The 25,700-nt window shown below is 45.1% G+C and overlaps 3 protein-coding genes and 1 pseudogene across 3 annotated transcripts; 2 read left to right on the top strand and 2 right to left on the bottom strand.

The window, feature by feature from the left end:
- Positions 1-871: 871 nt before the first annotated feature.
- On the top strand, positions 872-1,674 carry LOC141110115 (heat shock protein 30C-like; annotated as a pseudogene).
- A 1,780-nt stretch (positions 1,675-3,454) lies between these two features.
- LOC141110116 (heat shock protein 30C-like) lies at positions 3,455-5,018 on the bottom strand. The gene has a single exon (XM_073601332.1). The coding sequence runs from the start codon at positions 4,850-4,852 to the stop codon at positions 4,196-4,198; it is 657 nt and encodes a 218-aa protein (XP_073457433.1). The 5' UTR covers positions 4,853-5,018; the 3' UTR covers positions 3,455-4,195.
- Positions 5,019-17,382: 12,364 nt separating this feature from the next.
- LOC141110117 (heat shock protein 30C-like) lies at positions 17,383-18,125 on the top strand. Its single transcript, XM_073601333.1, has one exon. It carries the CDS (start codon positions 17,475-17,477, stop codon positions 18,123-18,125), a length of 651 nt encoding a protein of 216 aa, XP_073457434.1. The 5' UTR covers positions 17,383-17,474.
- A 1,776-nt stretch (positions 18,126-19,901) lies between these two features.
- On the bottom strand, positions 19,902-21,354 carry LOC141110118 (heat shock protein 30C-like). Its single transcript, XM_073601334.1, has one exon. It carries the CDS (start codon positions 21,180-21,182, stop codon positions 20,526-20,528), a length of 657 nt encoding a protein of 218 aa, XP_073457435.1. The 5' UTR covers positions 21,183-21,354; the 3' UTR covers positions 19,902-20,525.
- Between the last annotated feature and the right edge of the window lie 4,346 nt (positions 21,355-25,700).

Consider the following 25,700-nt stretch of genomic DNA (forward strand, 5'->3'; position numbering starts at 1 on the left):
CCGACGCTCCGCCGACGCACGCCGCCGACGCTTCAATACCCCCATCGGGGAACGGCTGTGTCACGAGGGACACAACGGAACCCCGATCGCCGCTCTGCGGGCCCCTGGGGGCCCGCAGTAGCGGCGGAAAGCCAAGGCCGTCATATGACGTCCACCCAGGATGGGAGATCCCATCTGTGGCCGTCATTTGACTATGGCTGGGTATTGAAGAGGTTAAGACTCTCCTACTCTTTGTGAAAATTGATTGACCACACCCACTATTTGATGTGATTTGGAGGGTGTATGTGGGGGGAGGGGTTTTGGGGGGTTCATGGTTTATTTCCTGCACCTATTGTTTGAGAAAAAAAGCCCTGTCACCAACAATGGCTGAAAAATGTTGTCTGTACAAAATAATAGGATTTCCCAGCCTTGTTCAGCTCTTTTAGGAAATGGTAATTACGCTGTGTATATTGTCTGTCCTAGAGATCAGCTTCTCCGTGAGTATCTGATCTATATATACAATATATACATTGTTCTAATCTCCATCATGTGTGCTCAGTATACGGCTATATACACTCATCTTCTTTCTATCACAGATATTTCTCAGAATTCTCCAGCAATCTCCAGCACAGAGTACAGCGTTCCAGCCGTCACTCAGAAGTTCCTGGCTCCGCCTCGTATTATTCATGATGTGTCCCCCAGGCCCCTCCCCCTGGCTCCATATATGGAGAGCACATGGAGGGGTCCAGAAGTGGCTCAGGCAGTATAAAAGGAGTCGGGCTGGGAGAGGTTGCAGTAGAGCGAGCAGCAGAGAGAAGACGCTGACACACAGGTAGACGGCCTCCAGCTGAACTGTGACAAGAAGCTCCAGGAAAAGCAGCAGCAGAGCGACATGTTCCCTCTCAGCCTCCTCCAGTCCTTGCACAGTCCTGTGTATGTCTACCGCCAGCCCGAGCTCCCCCACTGGACTGCCACACACCTCATCCTCCGCCAGCTGGAAGACGACATGCTGAGCGTGAGCAGCGACATGGAGAGGAGAATGCAGCGCCTCCACCAGGCTTACCATCTCCTGGCCAATGACCCGGACATGAGGAGGGGGAGGGGGGCTCAGAGCGGACACCCCACCGCCCCCCAAGACAAATCCCCCACCGAGGGCAAAGACGGGAAGGAGAACTTTGAGCTCTCCCTGGACATGAGTCCGTTTTCTCCAGAAGAACTGGAGGACGGAAGGAAGGAGACTGATCGTGGCGGGAAAATCCGACAAGAAAAGGGAGACGGAGAATGGCGGCTTCTTCCAGGAATACAGAGAGTGGCGCAGAGAAGCCGAGCTCCCGGAAGACGTGAATCCCGAGGACGTGCTGTGCTCCATGTCCAAGGACGGGCAGCTCCAATTCCAGGCACCTCGCCTGGCACTGCCCGCTGCCCAACAGAGAACCATCACCATCACCAATGAGCAGAGCCCAGGAGAAGGTCAGGAGTCCAACCCAGAGAACCAGAACCACCGGGGACAGCAGGAGCAAGACCTCCCCCAGAATTCATCCTGATGACATGATGGGACTGAGATTTGGTACAATATTAATAGATTTTCTGTCACTATTTCTATCAGGATGAGAAGATGTCAGGAAGATCACTTCTACTTTCCCATGTTAGAATTTATGTTATTGTTCCAGTTTCCTGATTTTTATATTGCTTGGCTCACTCTTTCTATATACTGTATATATAGTTTTCTAAATAAATATTTTCATTTTATAACTATCTTCTGTTCTTTGCATGCTTTAAAAAATGTTTTTTTAAATAAGAAATCTCTTAATATTTGATTTATAGAATGAACAGAAATGTTTTATATAAAGAGAAGCTGAGTCCTTATCATCCGGTCAGTTTTCTGGATTCCTCTGTAATATGAACACAAAAATATCCAATACTGTATAATGCAGTCTGATAATAGCACAGGGGTGCTTACAATGATCAGCTTTTATTCACTTCTGTAAAACCTTTATCACAAAACTCAAAAAAGAACTGTTGCTGTAAATGCACAAAGAGTGTTATCTGGAGTTCTACTTTATTTTGTTACCCATATAAAGTCTGTCTTAATCTTCTCATCCATAAATCACTACCCAGCCTTCTAATCCAGACTGTACAGACTGGATCATCAATGCAGCTAAGATCCGCCCTCCAGCCATGTGCTCTCTGTATATCTCTAGTAAAGGGGAGGAGTCTGTATATACATAATGAATAATACAGGAGAAGGGAGGAGCAGACAGGGACTGCAAAGTTGGAGTTGGTGGAGGAACTTCCCAGTGGGCGGGTCCTTGATCTTTCTCTTTGCTCTTAATAGTCATGTTATGGAAGAGCCCTGCAGGCAATAAAAAAATAAAAATGCACAGTGAGGTAATCTCTCCAAATGATGAGCAATTATTCCAGTGTAAAAATAAGGTAAAGTTTGTTAAATGTGTATGTGTTAAGGATGAGCCTGAAATACATCTCACCGCTGTGGAACTACAAGTCTCAGCATGCCCTGCAAACTTGTCTCTGTGGTGATCTGCATATTAACCCCTTCACCTCCGTTATCCTGTACATTAACCCCTTAATTTCCATCTTCACACTGTATATGACCTGTGCATTAACCCCTTAATTTCCATCTTCACACTGTATATGACCTACACATTAACCCCTTCACTTTCTCCTCCCTCTATGTATGACTTGTACATTCATGATACCCTTTATCTAGTGCACAATCATTAAACTCAGTGTTTTAACCCCCTCATCACCAGCATGTATTTTCATTTCAATTGCAATTACTTTAGGGTGTTTACTTTCCCAAAAGACATCATTTGGCATATTTTTATATAAGAGAAACTTAAAAGAAAAATTTTTTTTTTTTAAATGTTGACCTTTTTTTACCTATACAGTTAAAAAATTAGAAACTTGAAGCATATTTAATATCACCAAATAATGCTTTATGTTTCTCAAAAAAAAAAATCATATAAATATAAATATCTATTTTTTTTTTTTGGTACAGTGCTGCATGACCAAGTAATTGTCAGTCAAACTATCACAGCACTGAAAAGTGGCCCGGTAATGAATTGGGGATATACAGACTGGTACACAAGTTAAAGTGGAACTCCATACAAAATGTTTTTTTTTTTTTTTTTTTTGTTATGGGGAAGAGTTGGAAAGTCTGTCAGGTTTTTAATAGTTTGTGTGTTCTCTCACTTACTATCCTTATGACAGACATTCCTAGAGAAGAAAAAGAGAATTTTTTTGCAATATAGTCAAATGAGGCAACAAAACCTTACAGATTTTCCCCATTATGGAAAAAAAAAGAAAAGAAAAGAGATATGGCTGAAGTTCCACTTTAATATTTATCATTTGTATTCATAGTCAGTACTATCCTCCTCTAGTCAGGACCACTTCCCTAACACCTCATCTCATATCCCATTATACAGTTTCATACAAATCAAAACAGACAATATCATTAGCATCTAAACATTTATTTAAAAAATAATATGTTACAAAACAAAAGAAGAGATTGTATAAAACAAATAACAAGACCAAAATAAGAGTTAATTATAAAATAAAGTTGCATCTCAGGGTGGGAATAGATAGTAATAAAATAGAATAAAATCTCACACTTCATAAATGTCTATTTTTCACTAAAAATCAAATGACTGTCTATACCTTATATGAGACCATATGTATACCAATTCATTGGCTCATAGCCTATCACTGGAAATCTCCCTCAATACCGATAAATCAATTAAAAACAAGAATTAGTTTCATTAACCAGATGGAAAAATCTTTCACGTATTATAAAACTCTATACAATTTTATAATAAAAAATGTGACTCTTGGTTCTCACTTGGAGATGTATTGTTCAGGAATGCAAACAATTGAATAGAGATATTAGTTCAAATTGATATTTCTATGTTTGTTTATTTTTTCATAATTCATCTCTATCTATATCAATATCTATATATTCTTTACACTATTGTACAAAACCCTTGATAGATTGTATCAATATATTTTCTACTTGTCTTTTTTTCAATAATTATATAACTGAATAACCTTTATATGTTAATTTTACTGTAATTGAAACCTCTTATTGTACCACAATTTAACCTCAATTAAAAAAGTTTGTAAACAAAAAAAGAATAGAATAGAATAAGATCGAAGAATGTGATCTGTGATGAAGCCAAATCTCAGTCCCATCATGTCATCAGGATGAATTCTGGGGGAGGTCTTGCTCCTGCTGTCCCCGGTGGTTCTGGTTCTCTGGGTTGGACTCCTGACCTTCTCCTGGGCTCTGCTCCATGGTGATGGTGATGGTTCTCTGTTGGGCAGCGGGCAGTGCCAGGCGAGGTGCCCAGAAGTGGAGCCGCCCGTCCTTGGACATGGAGCACAGCACGTCCTCGGGATTCACGTCTTCCGGGAGCTCGGCTTCTCTGCGCCACTCTCTGTATTCCTGGAAGAAGCCGCCATTCTCCGTCTCCCTTTTCTTATCGGATTTTCCCGCCACGATCAGTCTCCTTCCTTCCGTCCTCACTGTCAGTTCTTCTGGAGAAAACGGACTCACGTCCAGGGAGAGCTCAAAGTTCTCCTTCCCGTCTTTGCCCTCGGTGGGGGATTTGTCTTGGGGGGCGGTGGGGTGTCTGCTCTGAGCCCCCCTCCCCCTCCTCATGTCTGGGTCATTGGCCAGGAGATTGTAAGCCTGGTGGAGGCGCTGCATTCTCCTCTCCATGTCGCTGCTCACGCTCAGCATGTCGTCTTCCAGCTGGCGGAGGATGAGGTGTGTGGCGGTCCAGTGGGGGAGCTCGGGCTGGCGGTAGACATACACAGGACTGTGCGAGGACTGGAGGAGGCTGAGAGGGAACATGTCGCTCTGCTGCTGCTTTTCCTGGAGCTTCTTGTCACAGTTCAGCTGGAGGCCGTGTGCCTATGTGTCAGCGTCTGCTCTCTGCTGCTCGCTCTACTGCAACCTCTCCCAGCCCGACTCCTTTTATACTGCCTGAGCCACTTCTGCACCCCTCCATGTGCTCTCCATGTATGGAGCCAGGGGGAGGGGCCTGGGGAACACATCATGAATAATACGAGGCGGGGCCAGGAACTTCTGAGTGATGGCTGGAACTCTGTACTCTGTGCTGGAGATTACTGGAGAATTCTGAGATAGGAGGGGGATGGGCCAACCTAAACCTTGAGGATTACAACACTTGTGGGCGGGAGCAAGGTGACAGCTGGAGATTGCCAGAGAATTCTTTATACTACGTAGATCTTCTCTCTATTCATCTGTACTTTATGGTTTTGTTATATCATCCCAGTCTCCTCTGTAGTCGTTTCTGGAAGACACACTCAGCCAAACATTATATAACAACCATTTTAAAATGTAGTTTAACTTTTTTGCTTTTGCATTCATGTTTTATTAAAAGTGTATCTGAATCAAAAAACAAAACAGTAACATATTGCAGTTTACCAATTAGTGTGGATGGAGAAATTGTTTCCTTTCTTTTTTTTTTTTTTTTTTTATTTAACCCGCTGGTTCAACAAAAAAAAAGAATAATGTATAGCCAGCTTTATAGTGTACATACTGTTAGTTGGATTGCTTCTATTTTCATTCGATCGTGGACAGTGAGAGTGAACAATAGTGCCTGAGAGTTGCAGATGAGCATAGGATCGGCCAAATTATTTTTACAATTACACTTTAAAGCAGGGTTCCACCCAAAAGTAGAACTTTCGCTTTTAAGGACTCCTAACCCCCTGACATGCCACATTTGACATGTATTTTTTTTGTTGGGGGGGTGGGTACCTAGTTTTGACAGCTCCCACTTCCGTTCACACCACCTAGGCGACTCGAGCAGAAATTCTCCTCTCACCCTCCCTCCCTGCAATGTTCTGGAATATGTCACAGGTCCCAGAAGACTGTCTGGCCATTCAGGACGCGCAGCACAACTCACGCATGCACAGTGCGCACCGGCTGTGACAGCCGGGTGCCCACACTAGTGATGCCAGCGCCGGGGAGAAGCTGGGGAGAGAACAAGGCTTTGGGCAGACACATCACTGGGACAGGTGAGTGTGTGTTTATTAAAAGTACTGTATTTATTGGCCTATAACACTCACTTTTTCACCATGAAAATTGGGTGCAAATAGCGTGTGCGTGTTATATGCCAATACTTCAATTTTAGCTGCCTCGGAGGGGACAGGGAAGGGGGTGGGACGAGCGCCGTCAGATTACATACAGTGAGAAACTCCTGTTTACTTGGTGGCCTCTGTAATAGGAAGTCCCGTCTCCTGGGCCGCCATTGGAACACTGTTCTGTCTATCATAGGAGATTCTCACTGTATGTAATCTGTCTGCGCTTGTCCCGCCCCCTCCCTGTCCCCTCTAGTCTGCAGATGGGCATAGATCAGGCTGCACTGATGGCAATGGTGAGGCTGCTGCATTGATGTGGACTGATGAGGCTGCATTGATGGCACTTGTGAGGCTGCAGATGGGCATTGATCGGACTGCATTGATGGCACTTGTGAAGCTGCAGATGGGCACTGACACTTATTTTGCTTCAAAGTTCTCTATTTAAAATTTAAGTTTTTTTCCTGAAACTTCCCTCTTAAAATGAATGTGTGTGTTACACGCCTGTGCGTGTTATACGCCGATAAATACAGGTAAGTTTTTGGCGCTGCTGACGTTTAATAAACACAGAAACGGCTGGAAATCCGCTTTTACCACTTGTCTATTCGGGTAATTTTTTAAAATTTTCTGCACACACTAAAATCTGCATTTTTTGGCTAGAATTTACCCTAAAGAAGTAAATACTTTCTAAAAACAGAAACCCTGGAGAATAAAATAGTGGGCGTTGCAATTTTTATATGACACAATATTTGTGCAGTTACCGTATTTATCGGCATATACTGTAACACACACATTAATTTTAAGAGGGACGTTTCAGGAAAAAAACTTAAATTTTAAATAAGGATCTTTGAAGCAAAATAAGGGTCAGTGCCCATCTGCAGCCCCACCATTGCCATCAATGCAGCCTGATCAATGCCCATCTGCAGCCTCACAAGTGCCATCAATGCAGCCTCATCAATGCAGTAGCCTCGCCATTGCCATCAATGCAGCAGCCTCACCATTGCCATCAATGCAGCAGCCTCACCATTGCCATCAGTGCAGCCTGATCAATGCCCATCTGCAGCCTAGAGGGGACAGGGAGGGGGCGGGATGAGCGCCGACAGATTACATACAGTGAGAATCTCCTATGATGGACAGAACAGTGGTCCAATGGCGGCCCAGGAGACGGGACTTCCTATTACAGAAGCCGCCAAGTAAACAGGAGATTCTCACTGTATGTAATCTGATGGCACTCGTCCCGCCCCCCTCCCTGTCCCCCCCGAGGCAGCTAAAATTGAAGTATTGACGTATAACACGCACACGCTATTTGCAACCGATTTTCATGGTGAAAGAGTGAGTGTTATACGCCAATAAATACAGTATTTATCAAATGTTTATCTTCGGAAAATAATACGCTAAAATGCCTTTTAGTACAAATACAATATTATACCCAATTTTTGGCAAAATATAAAAGATAGGGTTGTGTTAAGTAAATAAATACCAAACATGTCAAGTCTTGCGCATGCTCGTGGAATCACAAAAAAACGATTGTACAGAAAATTCTCAATAGGTGACACTTTAAAAACCATTAGGCTGAATTCCCACTGACCTGCAGTAAATGCAGGGTAAATGGATACACGTTTCCATTTATCTTATGGCATCCCCCTCATGATTCATACCAGACTGCTATCAGCACTGCCTGTCACTCATTGCGAAAGGAAAAAACAGTTTTCCTTTCCCGATGAGCGAGCCAGCGCAAGATGCACAGTACCCTGTCGCCGAGAACCAGCGCGATGGGATCGCGCTGGAAACACATTCTCGCGGTCAGGTACTGTACATCAACATGCGTTGAAACCCAAAGCAAAAGGATTACAAGGATAATTGTAAAAAGAGTCTGTGGCTAGAGCAATAACAATGATTTGGGCTGTTGTGCTAGACACCCTGTTTACCAAAAAATCTCTTCAAAAATCTCCAAAACACACTCCAAAAACAAATACAGGAAGTCCCAGAGTTACGAACCCGTTCACCGCTCACACAGCATTACAGTGGGAGAGAGCGTCGTGTCAACATCAGAAGAAGAGAAGAAGGAACAAGACGGGGGAGAAGACCGGGCCACCGCTAGCAAAAGAGCGGCAAAAGAGCAGAAGATAGCGGAGGAGCCCAGCAGAAGATCCGGAGAGCGGGAGAAGAACCGGACACCGGGAGAAGAGGCCGGAGAGAGCGGATAAGTCGGAAGAAGCCCCCGAAGTCGGAAGAAGACTCCCGGAGCTGCCTAATAAATTACTTTAAAAACCTGTGTAGTGTGTTTTTTTATTGACACTTTTTTCCCCAGGTGAATGGGTAGGGGTACGATGTACCCCATACTCATTCACATAGGGTGGGGAGCCGGGATCTGAGGGCCCCCTTATTAAAGGGGGCTCCCGGATTCCGATAAGCCCTCCGCCTGTTGTCGGGAAGAGGTCCTTGTCCTCATCAACATGGGGACAAGGTGCTTTGGGGTGGGGGGGCCGCAGGGCGCCCCCCTGCCCCAAAGTGCCCACCCCCCATATTGAGGGCATGCGGCCTGGTACGGTTCAGGAGGGGGGGGGCGCTCGCTCGTCCCCACCCCCTTTCCTGACCGGCCAGGCTGTGTGCTCGGATAAGGATCTGGTATGGATTTTGGGGGGACCCCCACGCCGTTTTTTCAGTGTAGGAGGTTCCCCTTAAAATCCATACCAGACCTAAGGGCCTGGTATGCCCCTGGGGGGAAGCCATGCCGTTTTTTTTATTTAAAATTTGGTGCGCTGTTCCCCCTCATGATCCATACCAGACAGCTATCAGCACTGCCTGTCACTCATCGCAAAAGGAAAAAACAGTTTTCCTTTCCCGATGATGCAAGCTAGTTGGGCACTGGCTCCCTCAATGGGGCTCGCAGGTGTCAAATCTCGCCGATAAACCAGCGGCGAGATTGACACAATATCGCGGTCACCTACTGTACGTTGATGTGTGTTTTGACGTGTGTTGATGCGCATTTTAGCGTGCATTAAAATGCTATGCATTTGTAGCGCTTGGTTGCTACTAGTATCTAACATCCACCATGTCACCCTACTGGCACAGCTCCATCTATCACTTCTGAGACAATGAACAGTCATTTGCGTTGTTTTGTTTATTGGGGATATAACTTGGTTGGGGGATGGAAATATGGGATGCCCATAGAACAATTGCTTTGCCATCATATTTAAGAATTAGAACAAAAGGTTGAGCTGTGAAGTACTGATGTACACATAGTATCTACAGTCACTTCCCCTGCATAACACTATGCAGACTATTTCTCCTCCTCTGCTTATCTCCTGCAGACTGTTGCTCCCAGGACTTCCACCCTCCTGAACAAACTTCCACTGTAGATCATTACACTTCCTGTCACATCATCCTCTTTTGACAAAAGAGACCACTCTGAACAGTCTCGGTTGCTGGCTAGACTTGGTTGCACTTTTACTAGGCCAGAGGTCTGCAGTACCTCTCTCCAGGGGCCTAGGAATTTAGTAGCATGTGTTGATTGGTGGACTACTGCTTCCAGCTAGTCCGGCCTGCAAATCCTGCGCCCTCAGGCCACAGCGATTTGACACTCTCCCCACAGTCTCTCCTCTGGCCTTGCACCAAGCTCCCCTGGCATGCCTCATCCAAAACTCCACTGTGGTCCACTCACCGACCTTCTTCTGCCCCAAGTCCATGATGGAGAACTTTAACTGGACATAAAGCCTGTTTCAGAATACTTCATCCATGACCGTATAAAGATGAAGCTCCCTCCATGCTCTCCCAGGCTCCTCCGCTCGGCCTTGCACCCCCCAAGATGGGATGGGGCCCCTGCTGCTGCCTAGTACTCCATTCTCCAAGTCTCCCGGCCGACAACTTCCCCCAGTGGGCTGTTACCTCAGCTTATATGGGAGGCCTGCCCCCTGCCAATTCCAGTTGGGGCTTGGTCAGAGCTCCTCACATGAGCAGCCTGCCACTCCAGTCCTAGGCCCTGCCCCTCTTCCAGAACATTCTTCATGGAAGCAGGGGAGGCGCCTCAGAACTAAAGCACAGGGGGTCACACCCACTGCTGCACTAACCACTCCCTGCCCCCCAGATCAAAACAAGCAGGCCTAGCCTGAAGCATAGGCCTGCCCAAATGTATCTGCACTGACAGTTTCCCTTACAAAATCCTCACTCTAGCACCTACCTATGGTAGAGGGTGCTGCATATTTTAGACATACGGGTAGTCCCTGACGTACAAATGCCCGACTTATGAACGGCTCCTACTTATGAAAGGCCTCAATGCCGGCTGCTTGTGCTCCACACTGGTCCTGGATACCTCCGAGCAGCTATCTTACCACATTCCACACTGCAGTACTTCATGTACTGCATGGCCAGAAGAGCCATTGGAGTTTTCCGCCCATAGGGTAAGTGTGGATCTGTTGGGGCCCACCCATGCCCCCCAAAAATCCTCCAACACCAGCTGCCATTGGGTCTCACCAACCAGGGCTTTTTTCAGGGGGAACTTGGTGGAACTCAGTTCCACCAACTCTGGCTCAAACCCATGGGGGGACCTGCTCACCACAATCACGTAAACACAGAAGTCCAGTTTCCCCCCTGAACTCTGCACTCTGTATGTAATGCAATCTTGGTATTTAATGCCCCTTTAACCACTTCAATACAGGGCTTTTATACACCCTTCCTTCCCAGACCAATTTTTAGCTTTCAGCGCTCTCACACTTTGAATGACAATTACTCAGTCATGCTACACTGTACCCAAACCAAATTTTTATCATTTTTGTTTTGTTTTTTGCAATATAAGAGAAAAAAGAGAGAAATTTTTGAAAAAAAAACACTTTTTTTTAGTTTCTTTTGTAAAATTTTGCAAATAAGTAATTTTTCTTCATAAATTTGGGCCAAAATGTATACTGCTACATATCTTTAGTAAAAATAACCCAAATTAGTGTATATTATTTGGTCTCTGTGAAAGTTATAGAGTGTACAAGCTATGGTGTAAATCATTGAAAAATGATCACATCTGATCACACCTGATGTACTGAAGGCCTATCTCATTTCTTGAGGCCCTAACAAGCCAGGAAAGTACAAATACCCCCCAAATTACCCCCTTTTGGAAAGCAGACATTCCAAGGTATTTAGTAAGAGGCATGGTGAGTTTATTGAAGTTGTAATTTTTTCCCACAATTCTTGGAAATTTTTTTTTAATTTATTTTTTTGCACAAAATTGTCATAATAACAAGTTATTTCTCTCACACAGCACATGCATACTTGCAATGACACCCCAAAATACATTCTGCTACTCCTCCTGAGTATAGTGATACTACATGTGTGAGACTTTTGCACAGCCTGGCCACATACAGAGGTCTAACATCCAACTAGCACCGTCAGGTGTTTTACGAGCATAAATTGCACACTTCATTTGATGACAACCTATCACACTTTTGAAGGCCCTGGAGCACCAGGTCAATGGAAACACCCACAAAATGACCCAATTTTGGAAAGCTAACACCCCAGCGTATAATCTATGAGGCATAATGATTCTTTTGAACAGTTCATTTTTTTCCAGTAGTTTTTGGAATATGTGGGAAAAAAATGAAAACGCATTTTTTTAATACAAAGTTGTCCATTTATAAGATATTTCCAACACATAGCATTGATGTAGGAAAACTGACACCCCAAAATACATTCTGCTTCTCCTCCAGAGTATGGCGATACCACATGTGTGAGACTCTTACACAGCCTGGCCACATACAGAGGCCCAACATTGAAGTAGCACCATCAGGCGTTCTACATGCATAAATTACACATCTCATTTCTCAATCACCTATTACAGTTTTGAAGACCCTGGAGCACCAGGACAATGGAAACGCTCACAAAATCGCCTCATTTTGGAAAGCTAACACCCCAATGTATAATCTATGAGGCATGAGTCTTTTGAACGGTTCATTTTTTTCCAGAAGTTTTTGGAAACTGTGGAAAAAAAATGAAAACGCATTTTTTTTTTTACACAAAGTTGTCCATTCATAAGATATTTCCAACACATAGCATGTACATAGCAAAAATGACACCCCAAAATACATTATGCTACTCCTACTGAGTATGGTGATACCAAATGTGTGAGACTTTTACACAGCCTGGCCACGTACAGAGGCCCAACATTGAAATAGCAGCTTCAGGCATTCTAGGAGCATAAATTACACATCTCATTTCTCAACCACCTATTACAATTTTGAAGGCCCTGGAGCACCAGGACAATGGAATTGCCCACAAAATGACCCCATTTTGGAAAGCTAACACCCCAACGTATAATCTATGAGGCATAATTAGTCTTTTGAATGGTTCATTTGTTTCCTGAAGTTTGTGGAATATGTGGAAAAAACATGAAAACACATTTTTTTTATACAAAGTTGTCCATTTATAACATATTACCAACACATAGCATGTACGTAGCAAAACTGACACCCCAAAATACATTCTGCTACTCCTCCCGAGTATGGCGATACCACATGTGTGAGACTTTTACACAGCCTGGCCACATACAGAGGCCCAACATCCAAGTAGCACCGTCAGGCGTTCAACAAGCATAATTTACACATCTAATTTCTCAACCACCTATTACAATTTTGAAGGCCCTGGAGCACCAAGACAATGGAAACGCCCAAAGTTGTCCATTTATAAGATAAGTCCAACACACAGCATGTACATAGCAAAAAGGACATAGCAAATACAGAGGCCCAACATCCAAGTAGCACCGTCAGGCGTTCAACAAGCATAATTTACACATCTAATTTCTCAACCACCTATTACAATTTTGAAGGCCCTGGAGCACCAAGACAATGGAAACGCCCAAAGTTGTCCATTTATAAGATAAGTCCAACACACAGCATGTACATAGCAAAAAGGACACCCCAAAATACATTCTGCTACTCCTCCTGAGTATGGAGATACCACATGTGTGAGACTTTTACATAGCCTGGCCACATACAGAGGCCCAACATCCAAGTAGCACTGTCAGTTGTTCTAGGAGCATACATTACACACAAAGTCCTGCCAACCTATCCCATTGTTGAAGGCCCTTCATATTTCTAACACATAGCATGTACTGTACAAATACAAACCAAAATACATTCTGCTGAGTAAAGGGTAAAGAAAAGATTACCTGCGGTTTTAGTAGTGCAGTGGTCCACAGAAAAGAGCATCGGTCCAGGCAGCAGGCAGGAATGTGGACAGCGACAGCAAAACAGGCAGCAGGCAGGAATAGTCAGTACAGGTAGAGATGTCAGCACAGCCAAAGCATTGGTCCAGATAGCAGGCAGGGATATGGTCAGCAGCAGCAAAAGGATCAAAGAATCGTCCATGCAGCAGGCAGGAATACTGTCCATAGTTAGTACATGCAGCAGGCAGAGGTATGGTCAGCACAGCCAGAGTATTTGTCCAGGGAGCAGACAGTACCATCAAGCTTAGGGCATCGGTCAGGAAAGAATGGGGAGAGGGGTAGAGGCTTCTGCCACCCTTATCACTTTGAAGCCTCCGGGCAACCAGACCCTGTTCTGGGAACACAGAAAACCAAAAACTGTTTTTCTGAACTCCGAACACTATTCTGGAGCTCCTCACATATGTGAGACCCCTGTGTAGCAGGGTGAAAGATTAATCCAAGGGGCGGGCAAAAACATGGTCAACAGGCCGAGGTCAGTGCAGGTAAAAGGCAGAAATAGACGGTAGGCAGAGGCATAGTTGATTCAGTCCAGGGTCAGTTCACGTGAAAGGCAAAAACATGGCGGAAAAACAATGCAGACGGTAGGCAGAGGTATAGTCGAGAAACAGGCCAGGGTCGGTTACATGGAAGGCAATGATATGGTTGGTTGAGGAAGGGAAATATTCAGGACAGAAATTGAAAACGGGGAAATGGCAGTATTAGAAATATGGACTAATAATTTTCCAGAGTGTGATATCGCTTGAAGCATTCTCCGATGCAAAGGCCAGGTTGGGAGGGACAGTCGGGACAATGGAAGCTGGTATCTTTCCTAATCCCTCTTTTCGTGCACACCTGACATTTTTTTTTGGCGTCGTCTTCCGGATCCTGTTGGTGGAATATGGTCCGGGAAGTGGTGCTCATGTAGTCTGCTGACAGAATCGGAGCGAATGCTTTCTGGGGGGGGGGGATACTTGCTGATAAATCAGGGCAGGGACAATGTCTTCAATAAACTTTATGAAGGTGGTGGGTGTTTCTGTTGATTTCTGGTAGATGATGAAAGAATTTAAAAGGGCCAAATGAAAAAAGTAAATTGCGACTTTTTTGCACCAGAAGAGGGATTTTCTTGTTGAAAGATAGGGCTGCAACAATTGATCATTTAAATCCACCCCCCATGTATTTATTGTACTCAGTGATACAGGAAGGCTTGCGAACGGTACCGCGTCTTCTATGAAGTTCCACCGAGGTGTCATTGTGGATGGTGGACATGATGTACACATCTTTCCTATCCCTCCACTTCACAGCCAACACTTCTTCGTTCCTCAAGCTTGTCGATTCCCCCCTTTGAATGTTTGTGGTGACAAGACGCTGTGGGAAGCCCTTTCGTTTTTTTCTTGTTGTACCACAGGCCAAAGTTTGTTTTAGATATAGGTGGTGGAGAAGGGGAAAACTAGTATAATAGTTGTCCATGTAAATATGGTACCCCTTTTGGAGGAGTGGGAATGCCAACTCCCAAACAATTTTCCCACTTATTCCCATGTACGAGGGACACTCAGGGGGCTGGAGCTGGGAATCTTTGCCTTCGTACACGCGGAATGAGTGCACATAACCGGTGGCGCTTTCACAAAGCTTGTTAAGCTTCAAGCCGTACCTCGCCCTCTTACTGGGGATATATTGCTTGATTCCCAGCCGGCCTGTGAAATGCACTAGGGATTCGTCCACAGATATATTTTTGTCAGGGACATAAAGTTCGGCAAACTTCTGGGTAAAAAAATTAATTAGGGGGCAAATTTTATATAGTTTGTCAAAGTTTGGGTGATTTGGGGGGAGGGCACTGTGAGTTGTCACTGAAATGCAAGAATCGCATTATGATTTCGTATTGGGACCTGGACATGCCCGATGAAAAAAATTGGCATATGGTGGATGGGTTTGGTCGACCAATACTTATTTCATTTCATTTTTTTTGTAAGCCCCATGTTGAGGTTTAGGCCTAAAAACAATTTTAGCTCCACTACTGTTAGTGGTCTCCATTCAAAAGGGCAGGCATAGCTGGAGCTGGGGTTGGTTGCAATAAATTGTTGGGCAAAGAGATTGGTTTAGTCCACGATGCCTTGAATCAATTCGTTAAGGAAAAATAAATTTAAAAAATCAATTTGGGAAAAACCTGCAGTGTTGACCTGCACATCTGGCTTTGCTGTAAAAGGGGGGATCGTGGCTGACCCTGTGGTAGAAGGCAGCCACAATGGGTTGGCCAAGGCATCTGGAAGCTGGGTTTGGGCCCTAAATCTTTGGCGTACACTTGTGCTGGGCCTTTCCTCCTGGGGTCTAGCAGCGCTTGTACTGGGCCCCTCCTCCTGGGGTCTAGCATCGCTGGCACTGCTGGTAGCTGCCTGGTGTTCAGACCATTGTCTTTTTGGACCGACTGCTTCCTCCTCTGATTCGGATCCTGATGTGCTGCCTTCGGGGTGCTCATATTCCGAACCAGAACCAGAATCGGAATCAGAACTGAGCGGTGAGAGCTCCCCGTTGCTCTCATCGGTCAGACTGAGTATTTGGTATGCCTCTTCTGGGGTGTACACCTTTCTGGACATAGTGGCTGACTGGCTGTATGTACTCTGGTAGCAGGTACTCTGGTGGCAGGTGGTGAGGTGGCAGGTACTCTGGTGAGGTGACAGGTACTCTGGTGACAGGTACTCTGGTGGCAGGTGGTGAGGTGGCGGGTACTCTGGTGGCAGGTGGTGAGGTGGCGGGTACTCTGGTGAGGTGGCAGGTACTCTGGTGGCAGGTGGTGAGGTGGCAGGTACTCTAGTGGCAGGTACTCTGGTGGCCGGTGGTGAGGTGGCAGGTACTCTGGTGGTGAGGTGGCGGGTACTCTGGTGGCAGGTACTCTGGTGGCAGGTGGTGAGGTGGCAGGTACTCTGGTGACAGGTGGTGAGGTGGCGGGTACTCCTGATGGACAGGTACTCCTGATGACAGGTACTCTTTATTTAGGGGGGGCAATCTGGGCACAGTAGTACATATATGTAATAGGTAACTCACTGTTAGCTGATCTCCTCCTCACACTGGATCGGTGTGTGAAGAGGAGAACCCAGCAACAGCAGTTACACTGTATGTTTTGTTTACATTAGTGACCGGCTGTGATTGGACACAGCCGGTCATGTGGTGAAGAGCCATCTCATTGGCAACAGTGATCGGGGCTGAGCTGTATCCAAGGGATAAGCCTCAGCCCCGATCACCGCTCTGCGCGCCACTGGAGGCACGCGCGGACACCGTGCACGCCGCTTCCCAATGCCGCTCTGCATTGTGACAGGTCCGCCACTCCCGACGCTCCGCCGACGCACGCCGACGCCGCTTCAATACCCCCATCGGGGAACGGCTGTGTCACGAGGGACACAACAGAATCCCGATCGACGCTCTGCGGGCCCCTGGGGGCCTGCAGTAGCGGCGGAAAGCTGAGGCCGTCATATGACGTCAACCCAGGATGGGAGATCCCATCTGTGGCCGTCATTTGACTATGGCTGGGTATTGAAGTGGTTAAGACTCTCCTACTCTTTGTGAAAATTGATTGACCACACCCACTATTTGATGTGATTTGGAGGGTGTATGTGGGGGGAGGGGTTTTGGGGGGTTCATGGTTTATTTCCTGCACCTATTGTTTGAGAAAAAAAGCCCTGTCACCAACAATGGCTGAAAAATGTTGTCTGTACAAAATAATGGGATTTCCCAGCCTTGTTCAGCTCTTTTAGGAAATGGTAATTACGCTGTGTATATTGTCTGTCCTAGAGATCAGCTTCTCCGTGTGTATCTGATCTATATATACAATAAATACATTGTTCTAATCTCCATCATGTGTGCTCAGTATACGGCTATGTACACTCATCTTCTTTCTATCACAGATATTTCTCAGAATTCTCCAGCAATCTCCAGCACAGAGTACAGAGTTCCAGCCGTCACTCAGAAGTTCCTGGCTCCGCCTCGTATTATTCATGATGTGTCCCCCAGGCCCCTCCCCCTGGCTCCATATATGGAGAGCACATGGAGGGGTCCAAAAGTGGCTCAGGCAGTATAAAAGGAGCCGGGCTGGGAGAGGTTGCAGTAGAGCGAGCAGCAGAGAGCAGACGCTGACACACAGGCAGACGGCCTCCAGCTGAACTGTGACAAGAAGCTCCAGGAAAAGCAGCAGCAGAGCGACATGTTCCCTCTCAGCCTCCTCCAGTCCTCGCACAGTCCTATGTATGTCTACCGCCAGCCCGAGCTCCCCCACTGGACCGCCACACACCTCATCCTCCGCCAGCTGGAAGACGACATGCTGAGCGTGAGCAGCGACATGGAGAGGAGAATGCAGCGCCTCCACCAGACTTACCATCTCCTGGCCAATGACCCGGACATGAGAAGGGGGGCTCAGAGCAGACACCCCACCGCCCCCCAAGACAAATCCCCCACCGAGGGCAAAGACGGGAAGGAGAACTTTGAGCTCTCCCTGGACGTGAGTCCGTTTTCTCCAGAAGAACTGACAGTGAGGACGGAAGGAAGGAGACTGATTGTGGCGGGAAAATCCGACAAGAAAAGGGAGACGGAGAATGGCGGCTTCTTCCAGGAATACAGAGAGTGGCGCAGAGAAGCCGAGCTCCCGGAAGACGTGAATCCCGAGGACGTGCTGTGCTCCATGTCCAAGGATGGGCGGCTCCAATTCCAGGCACCTCGCCTGGCACTGCCCGCTGCCCAACAGAGAACCATCACCATCACCAATGAGCAGAGCCCAGGAGAAGGTCAGGAGTCCAACCCAGAGAACCAGAACCACCGGGGACAGCAGGAGCAAGACCTCCCCCAGAATTCATCCTGATGACATGATGGGACTGAGATTTGGTTCAATATTAATAGATTTTCTGTCACTATTTCTATCAGGATGAGAAGATGTCAGGAAGATCACTTCTACTTTCCCATGTTAGAATTTATCTTATTGTTCCAGTTTCCTGATTTTTATATTGCTTGGCTCACTCTTTCTATATACTGTATATATAGTTTTCTAAATAAATATTTTCATTTTATAACTATCTTCTGTTCTTTGTTTGCATGCTTTAAAAAATGTTTTTTGAAATAAGAAATCTCTTAATATTTGATTTATAGAATGAATAGGAATGTTTTATATAAAGTGAAGCTGAGTCCTTATCATCCGGTCAGTTTTCTGGATTCCTCTGTAATATGAACACAAAAATATCCAATACTGTATAATGCAGTCTGATAATAGCACAGGGGTGCTTACAATGATCAGCTTTTATTCACTTCTGTAAAACCTTTATCACAAAACTCAAAAAAGAACTGTTGCTGTAAATGCACAAAGAGTGTTATCTGGAGTTCTACTTTATTTTGTTACCCATATAAAGTCTGTCTTAATCTTCTCATCCATAAATCACTACCCAGCCTTCTAATCCAGACTGTACAGACTGGAACATCAATGCAGCTAAGATCCGCCCTCCAGCCATGTGCTCTCTGTGTATCTCTAGTAAAGGGGAAGAGTCTGTATATACATAATGAATAATACAGGAGAAGGGAGGAGCAGACAGGGACTGCAAAGTTGGAGTTGGTGGAGGAACTTCCCAGTGGGCGGGTCCTTGATCTTTCTCTTTGCTCTTAATAGTCATGTTATGGAAGAGCCCCACAGGCAATAAAAAAATAAAAATGCACAGTGAGGTAATATCTCCAAATGATGAGCAATTATTCCAGTGTAAAAATAAGGTAAAGTTTGTTAAATGTGTATGTGTTAAGGATGAGCCTGAAATACATCTCACCGCTGTGGAACTACAAGTCTCAGCATGCCCTGCAAACTTGTCTCTGTGGTGATCTGCATATTAACCCCTTCACCTCCGTTATCCTGTGCATTAACCCCTTAATTTCCATCTTCGCACTGTATATGACCTGTACATTAACCCCTTCACTTTCTCCTCCGTCTATGTATGACTTGTACATTCATGATATCCTTTATCTAGTGCACAATCATTAAACTCCGTGTTTTAACCCCCTCATCACCAGCATGTATTTTCATTTCAATTGCAATTACTTTAGGGTGTTTATTTTCCCAAAAGACATCATTTGGCATATTTTTATATAAGAGAAACTTAAAAGAAAAATTTTTTTTTTTAAATGTTGACCTTTTTTTAAAGTGGAACTCCATTTTTTTTTGTTATGGGGAAGAGTTGGAAAGTCTGTCAGGTTTTTAATAGTGTGTGTGTTCTCTCACTTACTATCCTTATGACAGACATTCCTAGAGAAGAAAAAGAGAATTTTTTTGCAATATAGTCAAATGAGGCAACAAAACCTTACAGATTTTCCCCATTATGGAAAAAAAAAAGAAAAGAAAAGAGATATGGCTGAAGTTCCACTTTAATATTTATCATTTGTATTCATAGTCAGTACTATCCTCCTCTAGTCAGGACCACTTCCCTAACACCTCATCTCATATCCCATTATACAGTTTCATACAAATCAAAACAGACATTATCATTAGCATCTAAACATTTATTTAAAAAATAATATGTTACAAAACAAAAGAAGAGATTGTATAAAACAAATAACAAGACCAAAATAAGAGTTAATTATAAAATAAAGTTGCATCTCAGGGTGGGAATAGATAGTAATACAATAGAATAAAATCTCACACTTCATAAATGTCTATTTTTCACTAAAAATCAAATGACTGTCTATACCTTATATGAGACCATATGTATACCAATTCATTGGCTCATAGCCTATCACTGGAAATCTCCCTCAATACCAATAAATCAATTAAAAACAAGAATTAGTTTCATTAACCAGATGGAAAAAATCTTTCACGTATTATAAAACTCTATACAATTTTATAATAAAAAATGGGACTCTTGGTTCTCACTTGGAGATGTATTGTTCAGAAATGCAAACAATTGAATAGAGATATTAGTTCAAATTGATATTTCTATGTTTGTTTATTTTTTCATCATTCATATCTATCTCTATCTATATCTATATATTCTTTACACTATTGTACAAAACCCTTGATAGATTGTATCAATATATTTTCTACTTGTCTTTTTTTCAATAATTATATAACTGAATAACCTTTATATGTTAATTTTACTGTAATTGAAACCTCTTATTGTACCACAATTTAACCTCAATTAAAAAAGTTTGTAAACAAAAAAAGAATAGAATAGTAAAAGATCGAAGAATGTGATCTGTGATGAAGCCAAATCTCAGTCCCATCATGTCATCAGGATGAATTCTGGGGGAGGTCTTGCTCATGCTGTCCCCGGTGGTTCTGGTTCTCTGGGTTGGACTCCTGACCTTCTCCTGGGCTCTGCTCCATGGTGATGGTGATGGTTCTCTGTTGGGCAGCGGGCAGTGCCAGGCGAGGTGCCCAGAAGTGGAGCCGCCCGTCCTTGGACAAGGAGCACAGCACGTCCTCGGGATTCACGTCTTCCGGGAGCTCGGCTTCTCTGCGCCACTCTCTGTATTCCTGGAAGAAGCCGCCATTCTCCGTCTCCCTTTTCTTATCGGATTTTCCCGCCACGATCAGTCTCCTTCCTTCCGTCCTCACTGTCAGTTCTTCTGGAGAAAACGGACTCACGTCCAGGGAGACCTCAAAGTTCTCCTTCCCGTCTTTGCCCTCGGTGGGGGATTTGTCTTGGGGGGCGGTGGGGTGTCTGCTCTGAGCGCCCCTCCCCCTCCTCATGTCTGGGTCATTGGCCAGGAGATTGTAAGTCTGGTGGAGGCGCTGCATTCTCCTCTCCATGTCGCTGCTCATGCTCAGCATGTCGTCTTCCAGCTGGCGGAGGATGAGGTGTGTGGCGGTCCAGTGGGGGAGCTCGGGCTGGCGGTAGACATACATAGGACTGTGCGAGGACTGGAGGAGGCTGAGAGGGAACATGTCGCTCTGCTGCTGCTTTTCCTGGAGCTTCTTGTCACAGTTCAGCTGGAGGCCGTCTGCCTGTGTGTCAGCGTCTGCTCTCTGCTGCTCGCTCTACTGCAACCTCTCCCAGCCCGACTCCTTTTATACTGCCTGAGCCACTTCTGGACCCCTCCATGTGCTCTCCATATATGGAGCCAGGGGGAGGGGCCTGGGTAACACATCATGAATATAACAAGGCGGGGCCAGGAACTTCTGAGTGATGGCTGGAACTCTGTACTCTGTGCTGGAGATTACTGGAGAATTCTGAGATAGGAGGAGGAGGGGGAGGGGCCAACCTAAACCTTGAGGATTACAACACTAGTGGGCGGGAGCAAGGTGACAGCTGGAGATTGCCAGAGAATTCTTTATACTACGTAGATCTTCTCTCTATTCATCTGTACTTTATGGTTTTGTTATATCATCCCAGTCTCCTCTGTAGTCGTTTCTGGAAGACACACTCAGCCAAACATTATATAACTACCATTTAAAATGTAGTTTAACTTTTTTGCTTTTGCATTCATGTTTTATTAAAAGTGTATCTGAATCAAAAAACAAAACAGTAACATATTGCAGTTTACCAATTAATGTGGATGGAGAAATTGTTTCCTTTCTTTTTTTTTTTTTTTTTTTTATTTAACCCGCTGGTTCAACAAAAAAAAGGAATAATGTATGGCCAGCTTTATAGTGTACATACTGTTAGTTGGATTGCTTCTGTTTTCATTCGATCGTGGACAGTGAGAGTGAACAATAGTGCCTGAGAGTTGCAGAAGAGCATAGGATCGGCCAAATTATTTTTACAATTACACTTTAAAGCAGGGTTCCACCCAAAAGTAGAACTTTCGCTTTTAAGGACTCCTGACCCCCTGACATGCCACATTTGACATGTATTTTTTTTGTTGGGGGGGTGGGTACCTAGTTTTGACAGCTCCCACTTCCGTTCACACCACCTAGGCGACTCGAGCAGAAATTCTCCTCTCACCCTCCCTCCCTGCAATGTTCTGGAACATATCACAGGTCCCAGAAGACTGTCTGGCCATTCAGGACGCGCAGCACAACTCACGCATGCACAGTGCGCACCGGCTGTGACAGCCGGGTGCCCACACTAGTGATGCCAGCGCCGGGGAGAAGCTGGGGAGAGAACCAAGGCTTTGGGCAGACACATCGCTGGGACAGGTGAGTGTGTGTTTCTTAAAAGTACTGTATTTTTTGGCCTATAACACTCACTTTTTCACCATGAAAATTGGGTGCAAATAGCGTGTGCGTGTTATATGCCAATACTTCAATTTTAGCTGCCTCGGAGGGGACAGGGAAGGGGGTGGGACGAGCGCCGTCAGATTACATACAGTGAGAAACTCCTGTTTACTTGGTGGCCTCTGTAATAGGAAGTCCCGTCTCCTGGGCCGCCATTGGAACACTGTTCTGTCTATCATAGGAGATTCTCACTGTATGTAATCTGTCTGCGCTTGTCCCGCCCCCTCCCTGTCCCCTCTAGTCTGCAGATGGGCATCGATCAGGCTGCACTGATGGCAATTGTGAGGCTGCTGCATTGATGTGGACTGATGAGGCTGCATTGATGGCACTTGTGAGGCTGCAGATGGGCATTGATCAGACTGCATTGATGGCACTTGTGAAGCTGCAGATGGGCACTGACCCTTATTTTGCTTCAAAGTTCTCTATTTAAAATTTAAGTTTTTTTCCTGAAACTTCCCTCTTAAAATAAATGTGTGTGTTACACGCCTGTGCGTGTTATACGCCGATAAATACGGGTAAGTTTTTGCCGCTGCTGACGTTTAATAAACACAGAAACGGCTGGAAATCCGATTTTACCACTTGTCTATTCGGGTAATTTTTTAAAATTTTCTGCACACACTAAAATCTGCATTTTTTGGCTAGAATTTACGCTAAAGAAGTAAATATTTTCTAAAAACAGAAACCCTGGAGAATAAAATAGTGGGCGTTACAATTTTTATATGACACAATATTTGTGCAGTTACCGTATTTATCGGCATATACTGTAACACACACATTAATTTTAAGAGGGAAGTTTCAGGAAAAAAACTTAAATTTTAAATAAGGATCTTTGAAGCAAAATAAGGGTCAGTGCCCATCTGCAGCCCCACCATTGCCATCAATGCAGTAGCCTCGCCATTGCCATCAATGCAGCAGCCTCACCATTGCCATCAATGCAGCAACCTCACCATTGCCATCAGTGCAGCCTGATCAATGCCCATCTGCAGCCTAGAGGGGACAGGGAGGGGGCGGGATGAGCGCCGACAGATTACATACAGTGAGAATCTCCTATGATGGACAGAACAGTGGTCCAATGGCAGCCCAGGAGACGGGACTTCCTATTACAGAAGCCGCCAAGTAAACAGGAGATTCTCACTGTATGTAATCTGATGGCACTTGTCCCGCCCCCCTCCCTGTCCCCCCCGGGGCAGCTAAAATTGAAGTATTGACGTATAACACGCACACGCTATTTGCAACTGATTTTCATGGTGAAAGAGTGAGTGTTATACGCCAATAAATACAGTATTTATCAAATGTTTATCTTCGGAAAATAATACGCTAAAATGCCTTTTAGTACAAATACAATATAATACCAAATTTTTGGCAAAATATAAAAGATAGGGTTGTGTTAAGTAAATAAATACCAAACATGTCAAGTCTTGCGCATGCTCGTGGAATCACAAAAAAACGATTGTACAGAAAATTCTCAATAGGTGACACTTTAAAAACCATTAGGCTGAATTCCCACTGACCTGCAGTAAATGCAGGGTAAATGGATACACATTTCCATTTATCTTATGGCATCCCCCCTCATGATTCATACTCGACAGCTGTCAGCACTGCCTGTCACTCATTGCGAAAGGAAAAAACAGTTTTCCTTTCCCGATGAGCGAGCCAGCGCAAGATGCACAGTACCCTGTCGCCGAGAACCAGCGCGATGGGATCGCGCTGGAAACACATTCTCGCGGTCAGGTACTGTACATCAACATGCGTTGAAACCCAAAGCAAAAGGATTACAAGGATAATTGTAAAAAGAGTCTGTGGCTAGAGCAATAACAATGATTTGGGCTGTTGTGCTAGACACCCTGTTTACCAAAAAATCTCTTCAAAAATCTCCAAAACACACTCCAAAAACAAATACAAGAAGTCCCAGAGTTACGAACCCGTTCACCGCTCACACAGCATTACAGTGGGAGAGAGCGTTGTGTCAACATCAGAAGAAGAGAAGAAGGAACAAGACGGGGGAGAAGACCGGGCCACCGCTAGCAAAAGAGCGGCAAAAGAGCAGAAGATAGCGGAGGATAAGGGTCTGGTATGGATTTTGGGGGGACCCCCACGCTGTTTTTTCAGTGTAGGAGGTTCCCCTTAAAATCCATACCAGACCTAAGGGCCTGGTATGCCCCTGGGGGGAACCCATTCCGTTTTTTTTATTTAAAATTTGGTGCACTGTTCCCCCTCATGATCCATACCAGACAGCTATCAGCACTGCCTGTCACTCATCGCAAAAGGAAAAAACAGTTTTCCTTTCCCGATGATGCGAGCTAGTTGGGCGCTGGCTCCCTCAATGGGGCTCGCAGGTGTCAAATCTCGCCGATAAACCAGCGGCGAGATTGACACAATATCGCGGTCACCTACTGTACGTTGATGTGTGTTTTGACGTGTGTTGATGCGCATTTTAGCGTGCATTAAAATGCTATGCATTTGCAGCGCTTGGTTGCTACTAGTATCTAACATCCACCATGTCACCCTACTGGCACAGCTCCATCTATCACTTCTGAGACAATGAACAGTCATTTGCGTTGTTTTGTTTATTGGGGATATAACTTGGTTGGGGGAAGGAAATATGGGATGCCCATAGAACAATTGCTTTGCCATCATATTTAAGAATTAGAACAAAAGGTTGAGCTGTGAAGTACTGATGTACACATAGTATCTACAGTCACTTCCCCTGCATAACACTATGCAGACTATTTCTCCTCCTCTGCTTATCTCCTGCAGACTGTTGCTCCCAGGACTTCCACCCTCCTGAACAAACTTCCACTGTAGATCATTACACTTCCTGTCACATCATCCTCTTTTGACAAAAGAGAACACTCTGAACAGTCTCGGTTGCTGGCTAGACTTGGTTGCACTTTTACTAGGCCAGAGGTCTGCAGTACCTCTCTCCAGGGGCCTAGGAATTTAATAGCATGTGTTGATTGGTGGACTACTGCTTCCAGCTAGTCCGGCCTGCAAATCCTGCGCCCTCAGGCCACAGCGATTTGACACTCTCCCCACAGTCTCTCCTCTGGCCTTGCACCAAGCTCCCCTGGCATGCCTCATCCAAAACTCCACTGTGGTCCACTCACCGACCTTCTTCTGCCCCAAGTCCATGATGGAGAACTTTAACTGGACATAAAGCCTGTTTCAGAATACTTCATCCATGACCGTATAAAGATGAAGCTCCCTCCATGCTCTCCCAGGCTCCTCCGCTCGGCCTTGCACCCC

The sequence above is a fragment of the Aquarana catesbeiana genome, linkage group LG10, assembly GCF_042186555.1.
Source record: "Aquarana catesbeiana isolate 2022-GZ linkage group LG10, ASM4218655v1, whole genome shotgun sequence".
Classification (NCBI taxonomy): Eukaryota; Metazoa; Chordata; class Amphibia; order Anura; family Ranidae; genus Aquarana; species Aquarana catesbeiana.

What these genes read in the sequence shown, in the direction of transcription:
- LOC141110118 (XM_073601334.1), bottom strand. Translation starts at nt 21,182, where the DNA reads ATGTTCCCTCTCAGCCTCCTCCAGTCCTCGCACAGTCCTATGTATGTC.
- LOC141110116 (XM_073601332.1), bottom strand. Translation starts at nt 4,852, where the DNA reads ATGTTCCCTCTCAGCCTCCTCCAGTCCTCGCACAGTCCTGTGTATGTC.
- LOC141110117 (XM_073601333.1), top strand. Translation starts at nt 17,475, where the DNA reads ATGTTCCCTCTCAGCCTCCTCCAGTCCTCGCACAGTCCTATGTATGTC.